The 14072-nt window shown below is 40.8% G+C and overlaps 1 protein-coding gene across 1 annotated transcript in view; it reads left to right on the top strand.

Moving 5' to 3' along the window:
• Positions 1-8611: 8611 nt before the first annotated feature.
• Positions 8612-14072, top strand: part of MYBPC2 (myosin binding protein C2) — a 67877-nt gene continuing 62416 nt past the window's right edge. Inside the window, exon 1 of the mRNA XM_081932510.1 lies at positions 8612-8712. Coding sequence (XP_081788636.1) covers positions 8691-8712 — 22 coding nt within the window. The 5' untranslated portion in view covers positions 8612-8690. The remainder of the gene's footprint in view (positions 8713-14072) is intronic.

The raw sequence follows: 14072 nt of genomic DNA, 5'->3' as shown, positions 1-14072 counted from the left end.
CCATGTGACTAGGATGCATTCTTACAATCCTTGATAAGGGATGTATTTCTGCATAAGTTTACATGTGATGATAGTAATTTATTAGAATGTATATGCTGCCTGAATTTAGTGACTCTGGACAGTTTATAAACTAGGGGGGGAAAACCCACACAAAACAAAAAAGAACAAAGATGGCAGAAAGAAAAATAACTCAGAAAACAAAGAAAAAGAAGAAAAGGAGGTTCAACCATCCTTACCCATAGATAAAACATAGATAAAACTCTTCAAGGCCCTTCCAAACATCAATAGGGTGGGGGCCCGTCTCAATTTTCAAAGGGTCCTCATTCCAGAAGGCAGGCGTGGCTTGCAGTAGGCTACAAGAATAATCTCTGGTGAAAAGGAAAAATTATTCGCAATTAGCGAAGAAACTTTACCAGAAGGGGGTGTGGTGTAGATGCCTGATGCCTGAAGGTATGTTAATATTCTGGGAGGATACAAGAGTTAGAATTAATACAACCATAGAGGCTCAGGCCTTTATGAAAAAAAACAAAGCACTCCTAGATAAACCAGATGATTTCACAACAGATACACAGGACACGGGAGGGGCCGGAGCTCTGCTGTCGGGGGGAGAAGGGGCAACACCAAGAAAGCTCAGATCACAAAAATGAGTAAGAAAATTTGCTTGATATAAACTGATTGAAATTATCATTTGAATTTACATGCTGACTAAATATTGCTATTTTGTATTTAATTTTGTTTAAATGTATACTATGAGTATGGGGGGAGGGGACACCTGCCACATATTGCAACTGCCAAAATTTGTAACCCTTTCCATTACCCCTTTCCTTTTTATTTCTTAAAAACCAATAAAACTTTGTTTTTTTTTTTTTTAAAAAAGAATAATCTCTGGAGACCGAAAGGTGCTTTTTCAAGAGGCAACTGGACTTCCTTGATTTTTATTTGAAGACGTTTTGCTTATCATCCAAGAAGCTTCTTTAGCTCTGACAGTATAGTGTGAAATGGAAAGATTTATATTCCTTGATAACAGCTGGTCATTTTCATCTTTTTAGGGGATCATTGAAGCACTTGGAGTCTCTAAACGACTCTCTAAAACAGTGGTTCTCAACCTTCCCAATGCCGTGACCCTTTAATACAGTTCCTCACGTTGTGGTGACCCCCAACCATAAAATTGGTGTCTCAGTTCCTAAGACCGTCGAAAACATGTGTTTTCCGATGGTCTTAGGCGGAAAGGGTGAAAGGGTCATTCGACCCTCAAAGGGGTCCCGACCCACAGGTTGAGAACCACTGCTGTAAAAGGATGCAGATTACCAGGTGTCTGCAAGGAATATAAATCCTTCCATTCCCCACTATCCTGTCATAGCTGAAGAAGCTTCTTGGATGAAACATCTTCAAAAGAAAAAACAAGAAAGTCCAGTTGCCTTCTGAAAAAGCACCTTTGGGACAACCATGACTTGGATGACTGAGAATCTCTCCACAATCCAAGGAGACAAGAAGCAGAGCTGAAACCCCAAGACAATGTATACAAGAGAAATCTGAGTCCAAAGGAGGGATTGGGATGGAGAAAGCATCTAAGAATGGACCTTCTCTAGTTTTCTGGAAAGTAAAGGTGGAAGTGGGGGGAGATTTTCAAGACTCTATTAAAGTAACCCACAATAAAGGCATGTTATAATACAATACAATACAATAGTAGAGTTGAAAGGGACCTTGGAGGTCTTCTAGTCCAACCCCCTGCCTAGGCAGGAAACCCTATGTTAGTACTCATGGTTTTCTTTTCCTGTCTGGATTCCTTCAAAGGTTTGGCACTGCTACACAGATGGTGTTCCCTATAGGTAAAAGTAAAGGCTCCCCTCACACATATGTGCTAGATGTTTCTGACTCTAGGGGGCAGGTGCTCATCTCAGTTTCAAAGTCAAAGAGCCAGCATTGTCCGAAGACATCTCTGTGATCTTGTGGCTGGCATTACTTGATGCTGAAGGCATACGGAACGCTGTTATCTTCCCACCAAAGGTGGTCCCTATTTTTCTACTTGCATTTTTACATGCTTTCAAACTGTTAGGTTTGGAAGAAGCTGGGACAAGTAACGGGAGCTCACTCCGTTATGTAGCGCTAGAGATTTGAACTGCCGACCATTCTGATCGACAAGCTCAGCGTCTTAGCTGCTGAGCCACCACGTTCCCTATAGATGGCATTATTTAACTGAAGGAATCTGGAAAGTGCCAACCCTGCCAGATCATCCAAGCAAGAGAAAGAGGAGGTTCCTTAAATAGCCAGGCCATTTGCTATGTATAACCTCAAACAGAGGCACACGTAAACTGGCATTTATTTGCTTATGGATTGGCATGTGGATATTTCATGCAGAAACAAAATTCTGGGGTCCTCGTTTGGTGGGAGGATGGGATGCATTTCTTCTGTTTCATTGAATAGATAAGCACAGATCTATGAGGATGAGGCAAACTGGGTGCTACCTTGCTCAGTCAAATCTGCAATTACTGCTAATTGGGCTCCTAGTGAGACTCTTTTATTCGCTATTCTTTTGAGTTGGTCTTGACTCCCAGTAACTCCCCAGGTCAGTGGCATAGCGTGGGTTGTCAGCACCTGGGGCAAGGCAAGTAATTTGCGCCCCCTAACCCATGGATTTTAGCACTCGAGTCACTTCCACTAGATTAGTTAAAGAAACCCTTACCCCCTAAGCACATGTATTGTTTGTTATGAAAATACTGATGTAATTAAAGTAAAATGCATCTAAATACAAGTTTATTTTCAAACACTTTATTGAGTGCGAACATGCATTACACATTCTCCACATTTTCAGCAGGTCTATGAATACAAATCTACAAATGTAGTAACCTAGCATGGGCCATGCTATTATATGTCGTCTCACAATCATCGTAAATGACAAAAAATATCAAGAACAAAAACTAAACATCAAAATGGAACCTAGGTTTTCCTCCTGCAGCGTCTTCACCACTGGCTCTCTCCTCTCTGGCCTGTGTCACCTGCCGCCGCTGCCAGCTTCTTCTTGCTGCTGCCTGGTCTGGTCTGGTGTGGTTCTCTCCCGCGCTCAGTGCTGCGCTGGGTGGCCGCTGCACTGTCCCTCCCCCAGATAGTCCCTCGCTCTCTCTCCGCACCGCACGCCTGGCATCCCCCCCCTCCACAGTGGGCGGTGACCCGGTGGCTCGGATCGGATTCGCACAGCCAGCACTGCAGTGAGAGAGAGTGAGTGAGCCAGGCAGGGGCAGAGAGCTGCGAGTGCAAGCGCGCCCCCTCCAGATGTTGCGCCCGGTGCGGCCGGCCCCCCCTGCACCCCCACGCTACGCCACTGCCCGAGGTAAGTCCCTGAAGTTTTCTTGGTAAGATTTTAGAAGTGGTTTGCCATTGCCTTCTTATTAGGAATGAAAAACTATTATCATTTTTTATTTCACAGCTGCTGATCCTTCTTTTGCCCCTCCTTCCTGTATCTGGGCCAAGATCGTTCATCCAGCTGCCTTCATGCCTAAAGTGAGACGTAGAACTCACAACCTGCTTTCTTCTATTCTAGCGCCCTAACCACTGCATCAAACTGGCTCTCCGTCTGAAACTGTTTCTTTACATTTAGAAACAATCAGTGGAAGGCTTCACATCCTACCATGACTTTTTTTAAAATTTAGAATTCAGAAGGAATTTATCCAGCCACTGGGGTTGATAAAGCCTGTGTAGGAAGCCCCCAAGAATGAAATATTTTGGGGAATATTAAAAGAGGCAGAATATTATATTTTCCCAAAGGAGAAATTGGGGGAAAAAATCTTAACAAAGGTAGAAAGTAGCCCCAACAGCCTCCAGCAGATGCCTAAAGTCTTGGTGCATATTCTGTGCCCATGAAGAAATCCAGGCAATCCTATTCACAAACAAAACACCTTCAGGTCCAGATGATGGGATTAGGAATTACATCCTCACCACCCAAATTCTAAGAACAGGACATGACCTTTAGGACATAACCACCATTAGAATAGCAAAAGACAACAGGTTCACTACATTGCACAATTGCCTGCAGCATCTCAGAATCCTATAAGAATCTATATAATAATAATAATAATAAATATTTATTTCTTAGCCGCACCCTCTCCCGAAGGACTCGGGGCGGTGTACAATAAAACATATAAAATACATATCTGGACAAGACATACATATAACAAAGACGTATATAAGACGTGTACAAGGAGGAGGTAGGCTGATAGATAAAAACAATTAAAATCACAATATTTAAAAAACCCAATAAAAATTCAATTAAATTACACTAATAAAAAACCCGTCAGGAGCGATCTAGTTAGATCATGATTGAGCCAGGCCAGCTACTTGGAATAGGTGGGTCTTGAGCTTTATTCGGAAGGAGCGGAGGTCAGAAGTAGTCCTAATATCCGGGGGGAAGGTCATTCCACAGGGCTGGGCCAGCCACAGAGAAGGCTCTACTCCTAGGCGCCGCCCCTCGACACTGTCTGGTGGACGGCACCTGGAGGAGTCCCTCTCTGTGCGAGCGAATTGGTCGCAGGGATGTATGGGGCAGAATACGATCCCGCAAGTAACTAGGTCCTGAGCCATGGAGCGCTTTAAAGATTGTTATCAAAACCTTGAAACGCACCCGATAGACCACAGGAAGCCAGTGCAGCTCGCGCAGGAAAGGTGTCACATGGGAGTACCTAGTACTCCCCATAATTACCCGCGCGGCTGCATTCTGGACCAACCGTAGTCTCCGGGTGCATTTCAAAGGAAGCCCCATGTAGAGAGCGTTACAGTAGTCCAGGCGAGACGTCACCAGCGCATGAGTGACTGTGCGTAAGGCGTCCCGGTCCAGTAGGGGGCGCAATTGGCGCATATATATTCACCAAACCAATTTGTCAGCTGTCCCAGAACTACATGCTCTTCAATAAACACAGTCCTTCTTTCCATTGAGCCTCCACTTTATTTCCAGCGCCTTTTCATGGTTTGGAACTGGACCAGATTTTTCTTCCAACACCTGCATGGTGTGATTCTGCAACTATGATTCATTCATCAAAATAAATAAATTACGGCTTACTGAGATGTATGAACTGAGTCAACTCTGCAGCTCTTAAATTTAATCAGCAACAATTCTTAAATTCTAAACTTACGATCGGTTTGTGTTAGAAAGGAAGCTTAATGTTCAAGTTGAAAAAATCTTGGCAAATGTGAGATGGCAGCAAAGTTTTAAGCTTTTTGTATCATTACTGACCTCTGGTATTTATCTGTGTATAATAGCAATAGTTTATCATTTTCTTTTTCCTTTTTCCCCTCAAATGCAAAATTGAAGCAGTGTATTACCTCTGATAAATGCTATCAGTTGAAGCATATTCAACATATTATTAACATATTGGATTAACATATTGGCAGCATGTAAGGCAGCGTTTCTCAAGATATATTTCTTGAGAAATACTGTTCTAGGATGTAGTGGGCAAACTTCTGGATTTGGAGAGATGACGCGAGATTCTACTGCACCCTCAACCATATCAGGCTTCCTGATAACTTTGTGTGCTTTCTCACAGTGCAACCTACCTACAAGGCTCTGTTTGGGGAAAAATAGGATAATGGAACCCCATCCATGTTACCTTGAGCTCCTGCAAGACAGGAAGAAATGAAATGAATAAATAATTATTATAGGAGTGATAGAGCTTTGCACATACAGTATGTCAGTGAATTCTACTCAATTGATGGTCCCAAAGTGATGTTTTACCTCCTATGGCCACATAGGGGCACTAATGCCTAAGTAGACAGGATCTTTCTAAGAAGTCTACAATACAAATATCTTTCAGGAAGGCTGGAAAGAGGCGCCAATTGTCAGTCAGTCAGTCAGTATCCCTTCTTTCAAAGGCAAGGAGATAGATTCTGGCAGGATATGCTACATCTGCCCTCTACCTTTGCTGTCTCTTGTCTCACACCACCCCATTAGGGATGGACTTCAAAAATTTCAGCAACAGCTTCTTTGTCCAGTTGCTGGGTGGGCGTGGCCATGGTGGGTGTGCCTAGTCTGCCTCCTGTACCATTAGGGGGGGGGGCATGTTTTTGTGTTCCCCAGGTTCCGGAGGCTTTCCTTGACCCTCTGGGAGGGTGAAAACTGCCTCCCTTGGGGTCCAGAAGCCCTCAGGAGCTTCCAGGAGACCCATTTTTCCCCCTCCTGAGCCTCCGGCCAGGCCCTGCACTTACCTCTCATCCCAAATGGGCCGCGTGGAGACTCCTCGGAAGGGACGGGTGGGGTGGGTGCGGCCAGCCAGGGGTGGGATTTGGAGGTTCTCCGAACTGGCCATAATGTTAGCTACAGGTTCTCCTGAACCTGGCCGAACCCATAGCAGCCCATCTCTGCACCCCATTTACACAACCAGGGAGGTTTGAATCCAAACATAACCTCTATTGATTTTACGGTAAGTTTTCGATTTTCATCAAAACAGTGCTAGATCCTTGCCTTAACTGTAATTGGTTTTATACACACACGCACACCACATTGTGTGTGTGTGTGTGTGTGTGTGTATGTGTATCGCCATCCAGGCTGGTGTTTTTGGCTTAAAATGTGGGTGGAGCTCTGTCTTTCTATAAATCTTGGTGGGAGTGTGTGGAGTGCTGGCATTGTTTCAGTAAGTGGAATGATTGGTTGTGTGGTTGTATCATGATTGGTAGATTGATGCTGATTGGTGCTGGCTGTGTGTCTATTGTTGTTTTGTGTTGTAACGGCCTGGGTGGTGGGTGGGGCTCGTTTGTTGACTAGGGCTGGTTTCCAGATGTTTGGTAGGCGGGAGGTATCGTCACGTTTATTCATGTTGTGGGGGTGTTTCTCTATTTCGATGGCTTCCATAATTATTCTCTTGTTGAAGTGTTCAGTTTTGGAGATTAACCAGTTTTGGTTCCTTCAAAATTAATTTCATGTCCTGTAGCTTTAAGGTGCTGGAAAAGGGAGGAAGTTTTTTCTTTTTGAGGATGGTGAGTGAGACCGCACCAAAACGTTGCCAAGACAATCTCACTCTTACACGGGGAAAGACCCGAATACAACAAGACCAGCATATCTACACCCGTGAAAATCTACGAATGTATGTATGTAGGTACGCACACACACACACACACACACACACACACACATATTCAGGTTGGGCACCATGTCCTGAACCATAAATTAATACCCTATCAATTTGTTGTGTTGCATTTTTTTCTTCTTCTTAGTGTTTTTCCTGCAAGTCCAGGGACCTCTTTTCACTCCTCCCAGCATGGCTTGTTAAAATAATAATAATAATCATGGTATGCTGTGTGCTATGATTGGCAGTAATGCTTTAGGGTCTTTGCAAAAAGACAGGCATCAGTCCCCTGGGCTTGTCTCTGTAAGTGACAACAACATAGAGGAACCCTGGGCAATCAGAAAAAGGCTAATATTTTTTAGAATCCCACTATTAATTTCTCAGGGATTTGTGGGCTAGACATAGCAGCAGTATAACTATTTCAAACTCCCCACTCCAATTGTAACATGTATTCCATCATTGACTAGCCTCCTTCCATGTCAGGAATAGTCTTGTTCATCCTGCTGATTTGATCCCTTGGTTTCAGTCCTTCAAATCCAAGCTAGACTATGACATAGTTAACCTACTAACTAGAAAACCTAGAAGATCTAATGTCAACATATTTGGAAAGTACCAAGTCAGGGAATGGAAGACTGGACTGGAAAATTTTAAGCAAGGTGGAACGATAGTCTATACTGATTTATGTGACAGATCTGTCCCCTTCCTAGCTTGAACAGGTTAATAGGAATCCAAGAAACACTGGACTAAAAAGGAGGATAATATAAGATCATATACTACATATAGTATAGTATATAGTATACTACATATACATAATACTAGATCAGCATTTTTAAAAGTGTATAATCATAACTATTAAATAACTTTTAGTTCCAGTCCTTGAAATAATTTTACCAGATCTTTGACAGGGATCTCAAATTTTAACGAAGTCGTGATAGATAACTGCATTTTCACTCAAATATAAAAGAGTTTAGTTTAAAAAAACACACATACAAGGTAAGGAACAGAAATATGTTCTAGTTTTAGGAGATTTACTTTCATGTCATAAAAGTCAAGGCCCTTTACAAACTCTGCCAGTGATAGAGTCTCCTAGTTCACTTGTTTAATTTAAGGTGTAGAACATCTTTTTTTTAATGAATGGTATGGTCCACTGATTTCAAAATGTGCCTCCTAGTTCCCCCACCTCCCACCCAGCAGGATATCTATTTTTGAAACCAGCCAAATACATGACTTTGGTCTAAGAATTACTGTCTTCATGATTCCAATATCATTCATAATGTGTAATTTAACAGAGATGCTACGGTGTCAATTGGTCCCTTTTTTCTCAAATATGAATGCATTCCTGGCTGTACAGCTCTCTTTTCCCTCTGTTTCCCATATATGGACTCCCTCTCTTTCTCTCTCTTCTTTCTTCTCCCTCCCTCCCTCCCTCCCCCTCTTTCTCTCTCTCTTTTGGTAAAGCCAAGCTGGGGATTTGAAGATGTTTATGCCACAGCTCTGGAATTTGGCAACAGGCCCTGGGGGTCAGGTGACACCTTCTGTGTCCCCTTTGCTGGGTCTTTAAAGCCACTAGCCTGAGTGCATTCTCCAGGGAAAACCTAACCTCGAACAGACCCAGCACTTATCTGTCCTGTGGTTTGAACCATGCCTGAGCCTGCAAAACCTGGTAAGGGAGCTAATTATCATCAAACCCATCTGGACACAGAAGATAACAACCCCTCTCTTTTTCTTTTCTTTTTAAAAGATAACATGGAATATTGAGCCAGGGAGGGTTAATATTAATTGATAGGGGCTTGTCTCCTATCCAGGTTGCTCTGTTTTGAATGTGAATGGTGTGTTTGGCTCCTGATCTCCCCATCACTCTTCCTTTGAATTTTGCTAATTGATGGGTAGGAACGTGCCATTGATTGGTGCTTTGCTTGTGTTGTGATGGTTGCTAAGGTGGAAATGTAAGAGGACTCTGAAATCTGACAAGGACATTCAGGCAGATTTTGCTTCTATCTGCCACAGGAAATGGTAGAAGACAATAGTTTAGGCCTACCACCCAAGTGGAAATATTGTAAGAAATGAAGGGGAAACGGGGGGGGGGGGCATAAAAATATAGTGGGTTGAGAGCATTGATTGAGTGCCGAGTATGAGGGTGAAAAAGTAGGAGTAAAACTTCCCAATGTATGGGTATTATATTCTATGATTATATAGATTTAATTACATTCTATAATATGTGATATTCTATTATAGTCTGTCATGTTCACAGACAAGCAGAAAGTTTCCGGTATGCTTTAAAATATCAGAAAGTAAGGAGAAAATAAAAATAAGGGATCATTTATTTCAGGCAGAAACTCTTCTTGGTCCTCTAAGAGTGATGTAAAGAGAGACCATGGGCCAACTATGAAGATTAAACTGATTTAGGAGTTAACTGGATTCAATTTCTCTTAGTCTAAGCTATCTCCCAGGTTTTTATGGGAATAAAATGGCAGATTGAAACTCTTATGCAAATTTCGGCTTCCTTAGCAGAGTAATGAAAAAAAACTAACCAAGTATACAAGGTGCTTTTTCAAGAGGCAACTGAACTTTCTTGTTTTTTTTTTTTTTTTGGAAGACGTTTTGCTTCTCATCCAAGAAGCTGCTTCTGCTCCTTCTGAAGAAGCTTCTTGGATGAGGAGTGAAATGTCTTCAAAGAAAAACCAGAAAGTCCAGCTGCGTCTTGAAAAAATACCTTTGGGACAACTCTGACCTGGATGACTGGGAATCTCCATAAACATTTAACCAAGTATACATGTCACAATTTCTACAGCACCCATTTCGGTTCAGCAGTCTTTAATCTTGTTTCCAGATCAGGGACAAATTCCATAATTACTAGCAACTGTGAACCCTCATTCTCAAAATTTAGTAAAAATGTTTACTACATATATGTAATTGCATTCATTTGTTACCTACCCTTTTGTTATGTTTTGTGTCGCGTACTCTTGACATTTGAGCTGAATTAACACACTGCAGAAAGCATGATTTATTTGGTTCATATATTACACAATGAGACATAAACTACATTGGCTGGGTTTACACAAGAAATTAAAAGAAACAAACAGCACAATATTAGAATTTTACCTTAATGTGTATATTCCCCCCTCTCCCTCCCTCCCCCTGTCTTCAGAACCATTTAACGAAACCTCCTGATATAGAGGACATTTGTTGATGTAGATTTGAAACATACCTTTTTTCAGCCAAATACAGTTGTACAATAATCATTTTCCACGATGGGTTGATCTTCAGAACTTGAATGAGTACAGTTCCCAATATTTTTCACCAGTACAGAAGGCAGCTGATTGGTGAAAGCTGAATTAGAATTTAGTGCAACTTGGGGTAGGAATATAGAGAACATATGATGTTCCAGGTGTTGTAGGATTCCAGTTTCATCAACAATGACCCCTGCTGGGTATGACAGGAGCTGAAGACCAAAAATAACTGAAGGATCTAATGTTTCTCCCTCTCACCATACTTGAAAGGTTCTTTGCTTCTTTCATTTTCTTTTTCTTTTTCTCCTAGACTTTTTTGGAAAAGCAAAAATATTGATGGCAATATAAATATCTTGATTAATAGATAAACAGTCATATTTTAATACAGCCACACCTTGAATCATCTATAAAATGAATAAGACTAGGCAAGGGTTTACTTTCCCTTTGCTGTCTCATCTTGTCACCAGATGGCTACATCCTTTAAAATAACTTATACTTATTTGCCTGGATGTATATACTTATCCCTTCCACAGCTAGTTAATCCTTTCTAATAGCTGTATACAGATATCAGAGATGATTTATTAGTTGTGAATGAAACAGCAAAATTGTTTAGATGTCATTAATTGGCTGACACCGTGCTTACTATAAAAGTCAACTGCAGGAAAACATTAAGGTTTTAAATATGCAAAGCAAAGTCTCTTCTCTTAAGAAAATTTGAGCAGCATTTGCAGTGGAGATCGTCTAATTTCTGGAAGCAGAAATATATTTGGTAAGATATTTCTCCAAATAGAACTGTGGGTATTGTGGGTATTGTGGGTATAAATGCAATCTAATATTTGCTGTATAATATATTCAAGTGCTGTATACTAATGCGTGAAATTACAGTAGTGGGAGAAATAGACTTGGTTTATATATCATAAGCAAATGCCATAAATTACTGTCCCAGCACTAGGACATTACAAGTGGGAAGTCCTGCTATGGATTTAGGTTGGTTTGTTTTTAAATCTGTAACTGGGTGCACTGAACATATGCATACCTTTTTAAAAATACTTTAAAAAACAATTGGGTGACTGTAACTAAGCACTTGCATAATAAAAAGACATTCTTACAAACACAAATCATATATAAGCATCCTGTTTCAAAATCCCTTATCATTCCTTTTGTGGATAAACAATGGAAGTCATGCTTAGATCAAAGGAATATCGAGCCAAAATATACATATAAAAGAGTGATTTTTGTATATTTAGAGTGGCTATGATGACTACAGTGGTTGCAATAATTAGAAAGACCTGTATAGTAACACAATTAAAATTGTGGGTGAAAAATAATACAAAAATAATACAAAAAAAATAATACAAACATAATACAAAAATTGAAGAAATTGTAGTATAAAAGGATAGAGATTGTATTGTGGATTGCCCAAGTGAACCAAAGGTTCCTATGCTGAGATAAGACGCTAAGGCAACAGAAACCCAGTACTTCGCTGGTAGAAAGTGGAATCCCTGCAATCCAACCCACTAGAATCTTTTCTTTGTTCATTTTAACTATCCTCAGATTAAGAAAATATTTGCCATGGGGAAAGAACTAAATTGGATTGACGATCACTGCCATATGTACAGTTCAACACATTGCACATTATTAAACACCAGCTTTCCTATTTATGGAGAGTTAAATGACTACAGCATATAGCAGATGAGTAAAGTGAGGGGTGGGGGTAAGCAATCGAATAAAGTACAGGTACTCCTTGAGTTACTACCACAACTGAGCCCAAAATTTCTGTTGTTAAGTGAGACATTTGTTGAGTTTTGACCCATTTTACGAACTTTCTTGCCATATTTGTTAAGTGGATCGCCACAATTGTTAAGCTAGTAACACGGTTGTTAAGTGAATCTGGCTTCCCCATTGACATTGCTTGTCAGAAGGTCGCAAAAAATGATCACATGACCTTGGGACACAGCAACTTTCTTAAGTATGAACCATTTGCCAAGCATCTGAAATTTGATCACATGATCATGGGAATGCTGCAAAGGTTGTAATTCTAAAAGATGGTCATAAGTCACTTTTTTCAGTGCCGCTGTAACTTTAAATAGTCACTAAATGAACTGTTGTAAGTTGAGGACTAGTAAAGCAAAATTTAATACATTAAAGCAATTGAGTGGAGTAAGATCAGGCCCCAACTTATACTACCTGATGTTCTAGTTTGGTTGTAAACATATGAGGTAATCCTCAACTTACAACTGTAATGAAGTCCAGAATTAAGGTTGTAAATTGTTGTGGTTTTAAATGGAGGCCTCACATATCTAAATTTTAAATTTTGTCCGTTTTTCCCCTACAATTATGAAGCAAACACTAGCGTTATTAAGTGAATATGGCAGTTGTTAAGAGAACACCAGGGCCATTGTGCAAATACATTTCCCCTGATTTATATCTGTTCTCAAGCACAGTGTTGCCAGATTGAGGAAATGTATGTTGTGACATCAGCTATGTTTCATACTTGAAACATCTTGCAACAAGGATTTTGTGTAATGCTCAAGTCTCCTCTTGTCCTCTGGTTGCTTAGTGTATCAAAAATTATCCCATCCTCACATCCAACAAAAAATTTCTTGACATTACAAGGCCATGGGATGGGATCTGGTAGCTCTCTTTCAGGAATATTTCTTTCCTTTCTTCAAGAATACAAGTTCTCCAATCTGGAACTCTCCAGATAATGATAACTGCGGGAACCCCGGACAGCAAAATTCTACCTGCAGTGCCTCTCTTCCAAATAATTCTGGTGAAATCACGAACAATTGTGGTAATTAGCTTTGAGGTGAGGTCCCTAACCAACACTAACGCAGAACAGAAAAAAATTCTAGGCTCAGATTGATTTAACCTAAACCTGTATATTTGCTTTGAAAGTAGTACATAATGATCCTTTGAAAGAAGCCAAATGGTCTGACCATTAAGTATTTCCATCCTAATAATAATCAGCTCCACTGGGCATCAGGCCAGATTAAGGAGTTTAGGACCCAAGATGTGGCACATCCTCCAACTATAGCCTCTGCCCCCGAATCTCTCAACCAGAGCCATTGCCTCATTTTGCCTCATATTAGGATGGCCTTGGAGTGGGATTTCAGGAGGTGTTTAGAGTGTTTTTAACCTTTTAACTTCTGCTAGGGGGTGTGGCATATCAAAGAAAGGCTGAGGAGTAGAAGAAATTAGTGCAAAGAACATGACGTAGTTGAGACTATGGAAATATGGTACCAGTTTGTGATGCCAAGAAAGGTGATGAGCCAATTTTTTTCCATATCCCACTGCCAAGTTCTTGGATGCATTGCACATCACTGTCACCTAACAGGTGTCATCAACCAAGCATAAAGAAATAAGAAGGTGAGAAGTGTATGAATACAGAGAGGATGCATTGTGTTGCTATGGAGAGATGGGAGTACAGTCAGCTGATTTGAGATAGGAGGGCTAGTGCGAGTGGGTACACATGTGTTTATGTTTTTGAGGGTTTATGTCAATCATCAGACATCCACTTATGATCTAGGAACTTTGACTAAACCCTCAAGTATCTGCAAAGGAAAAAAGAGTCCTAAGTGGCTTGTTGAGGGATGAAAAATTTGGAGTTGGGACAACAGGCTAAAATTATGAACTTTGAGGTAGGAATTTCAGTCATATGTTTAGATCATACTTCAGTTATGGATTCACAAGGACTGAGGATGAATATATAACCTGAACTTTTAGCCAACTGAAAAAGAACACGTATTGCTGTAAGATACACGAATACTAAACTTAGAACAAGCATTTCTTC

The sequence above is a fragment of the Natrix helvetica genome (assembly GCF_964273705.1).
Source record: "Natrix helvetica genome assembly, chromosome: Z".
Classification (NCBI taxonomy): domain Eukaryota; kingdom Metazoa; phylum Chordata; class Lepidosauria; order Squamata; family Natricidae; genus Natrix; species Natrix helvetica.
The sequence above is the reverse complement of the archived record's forward strand: the minus strand, read 5'-3'. Positions and strand labels throughout refer to the sequence as shown.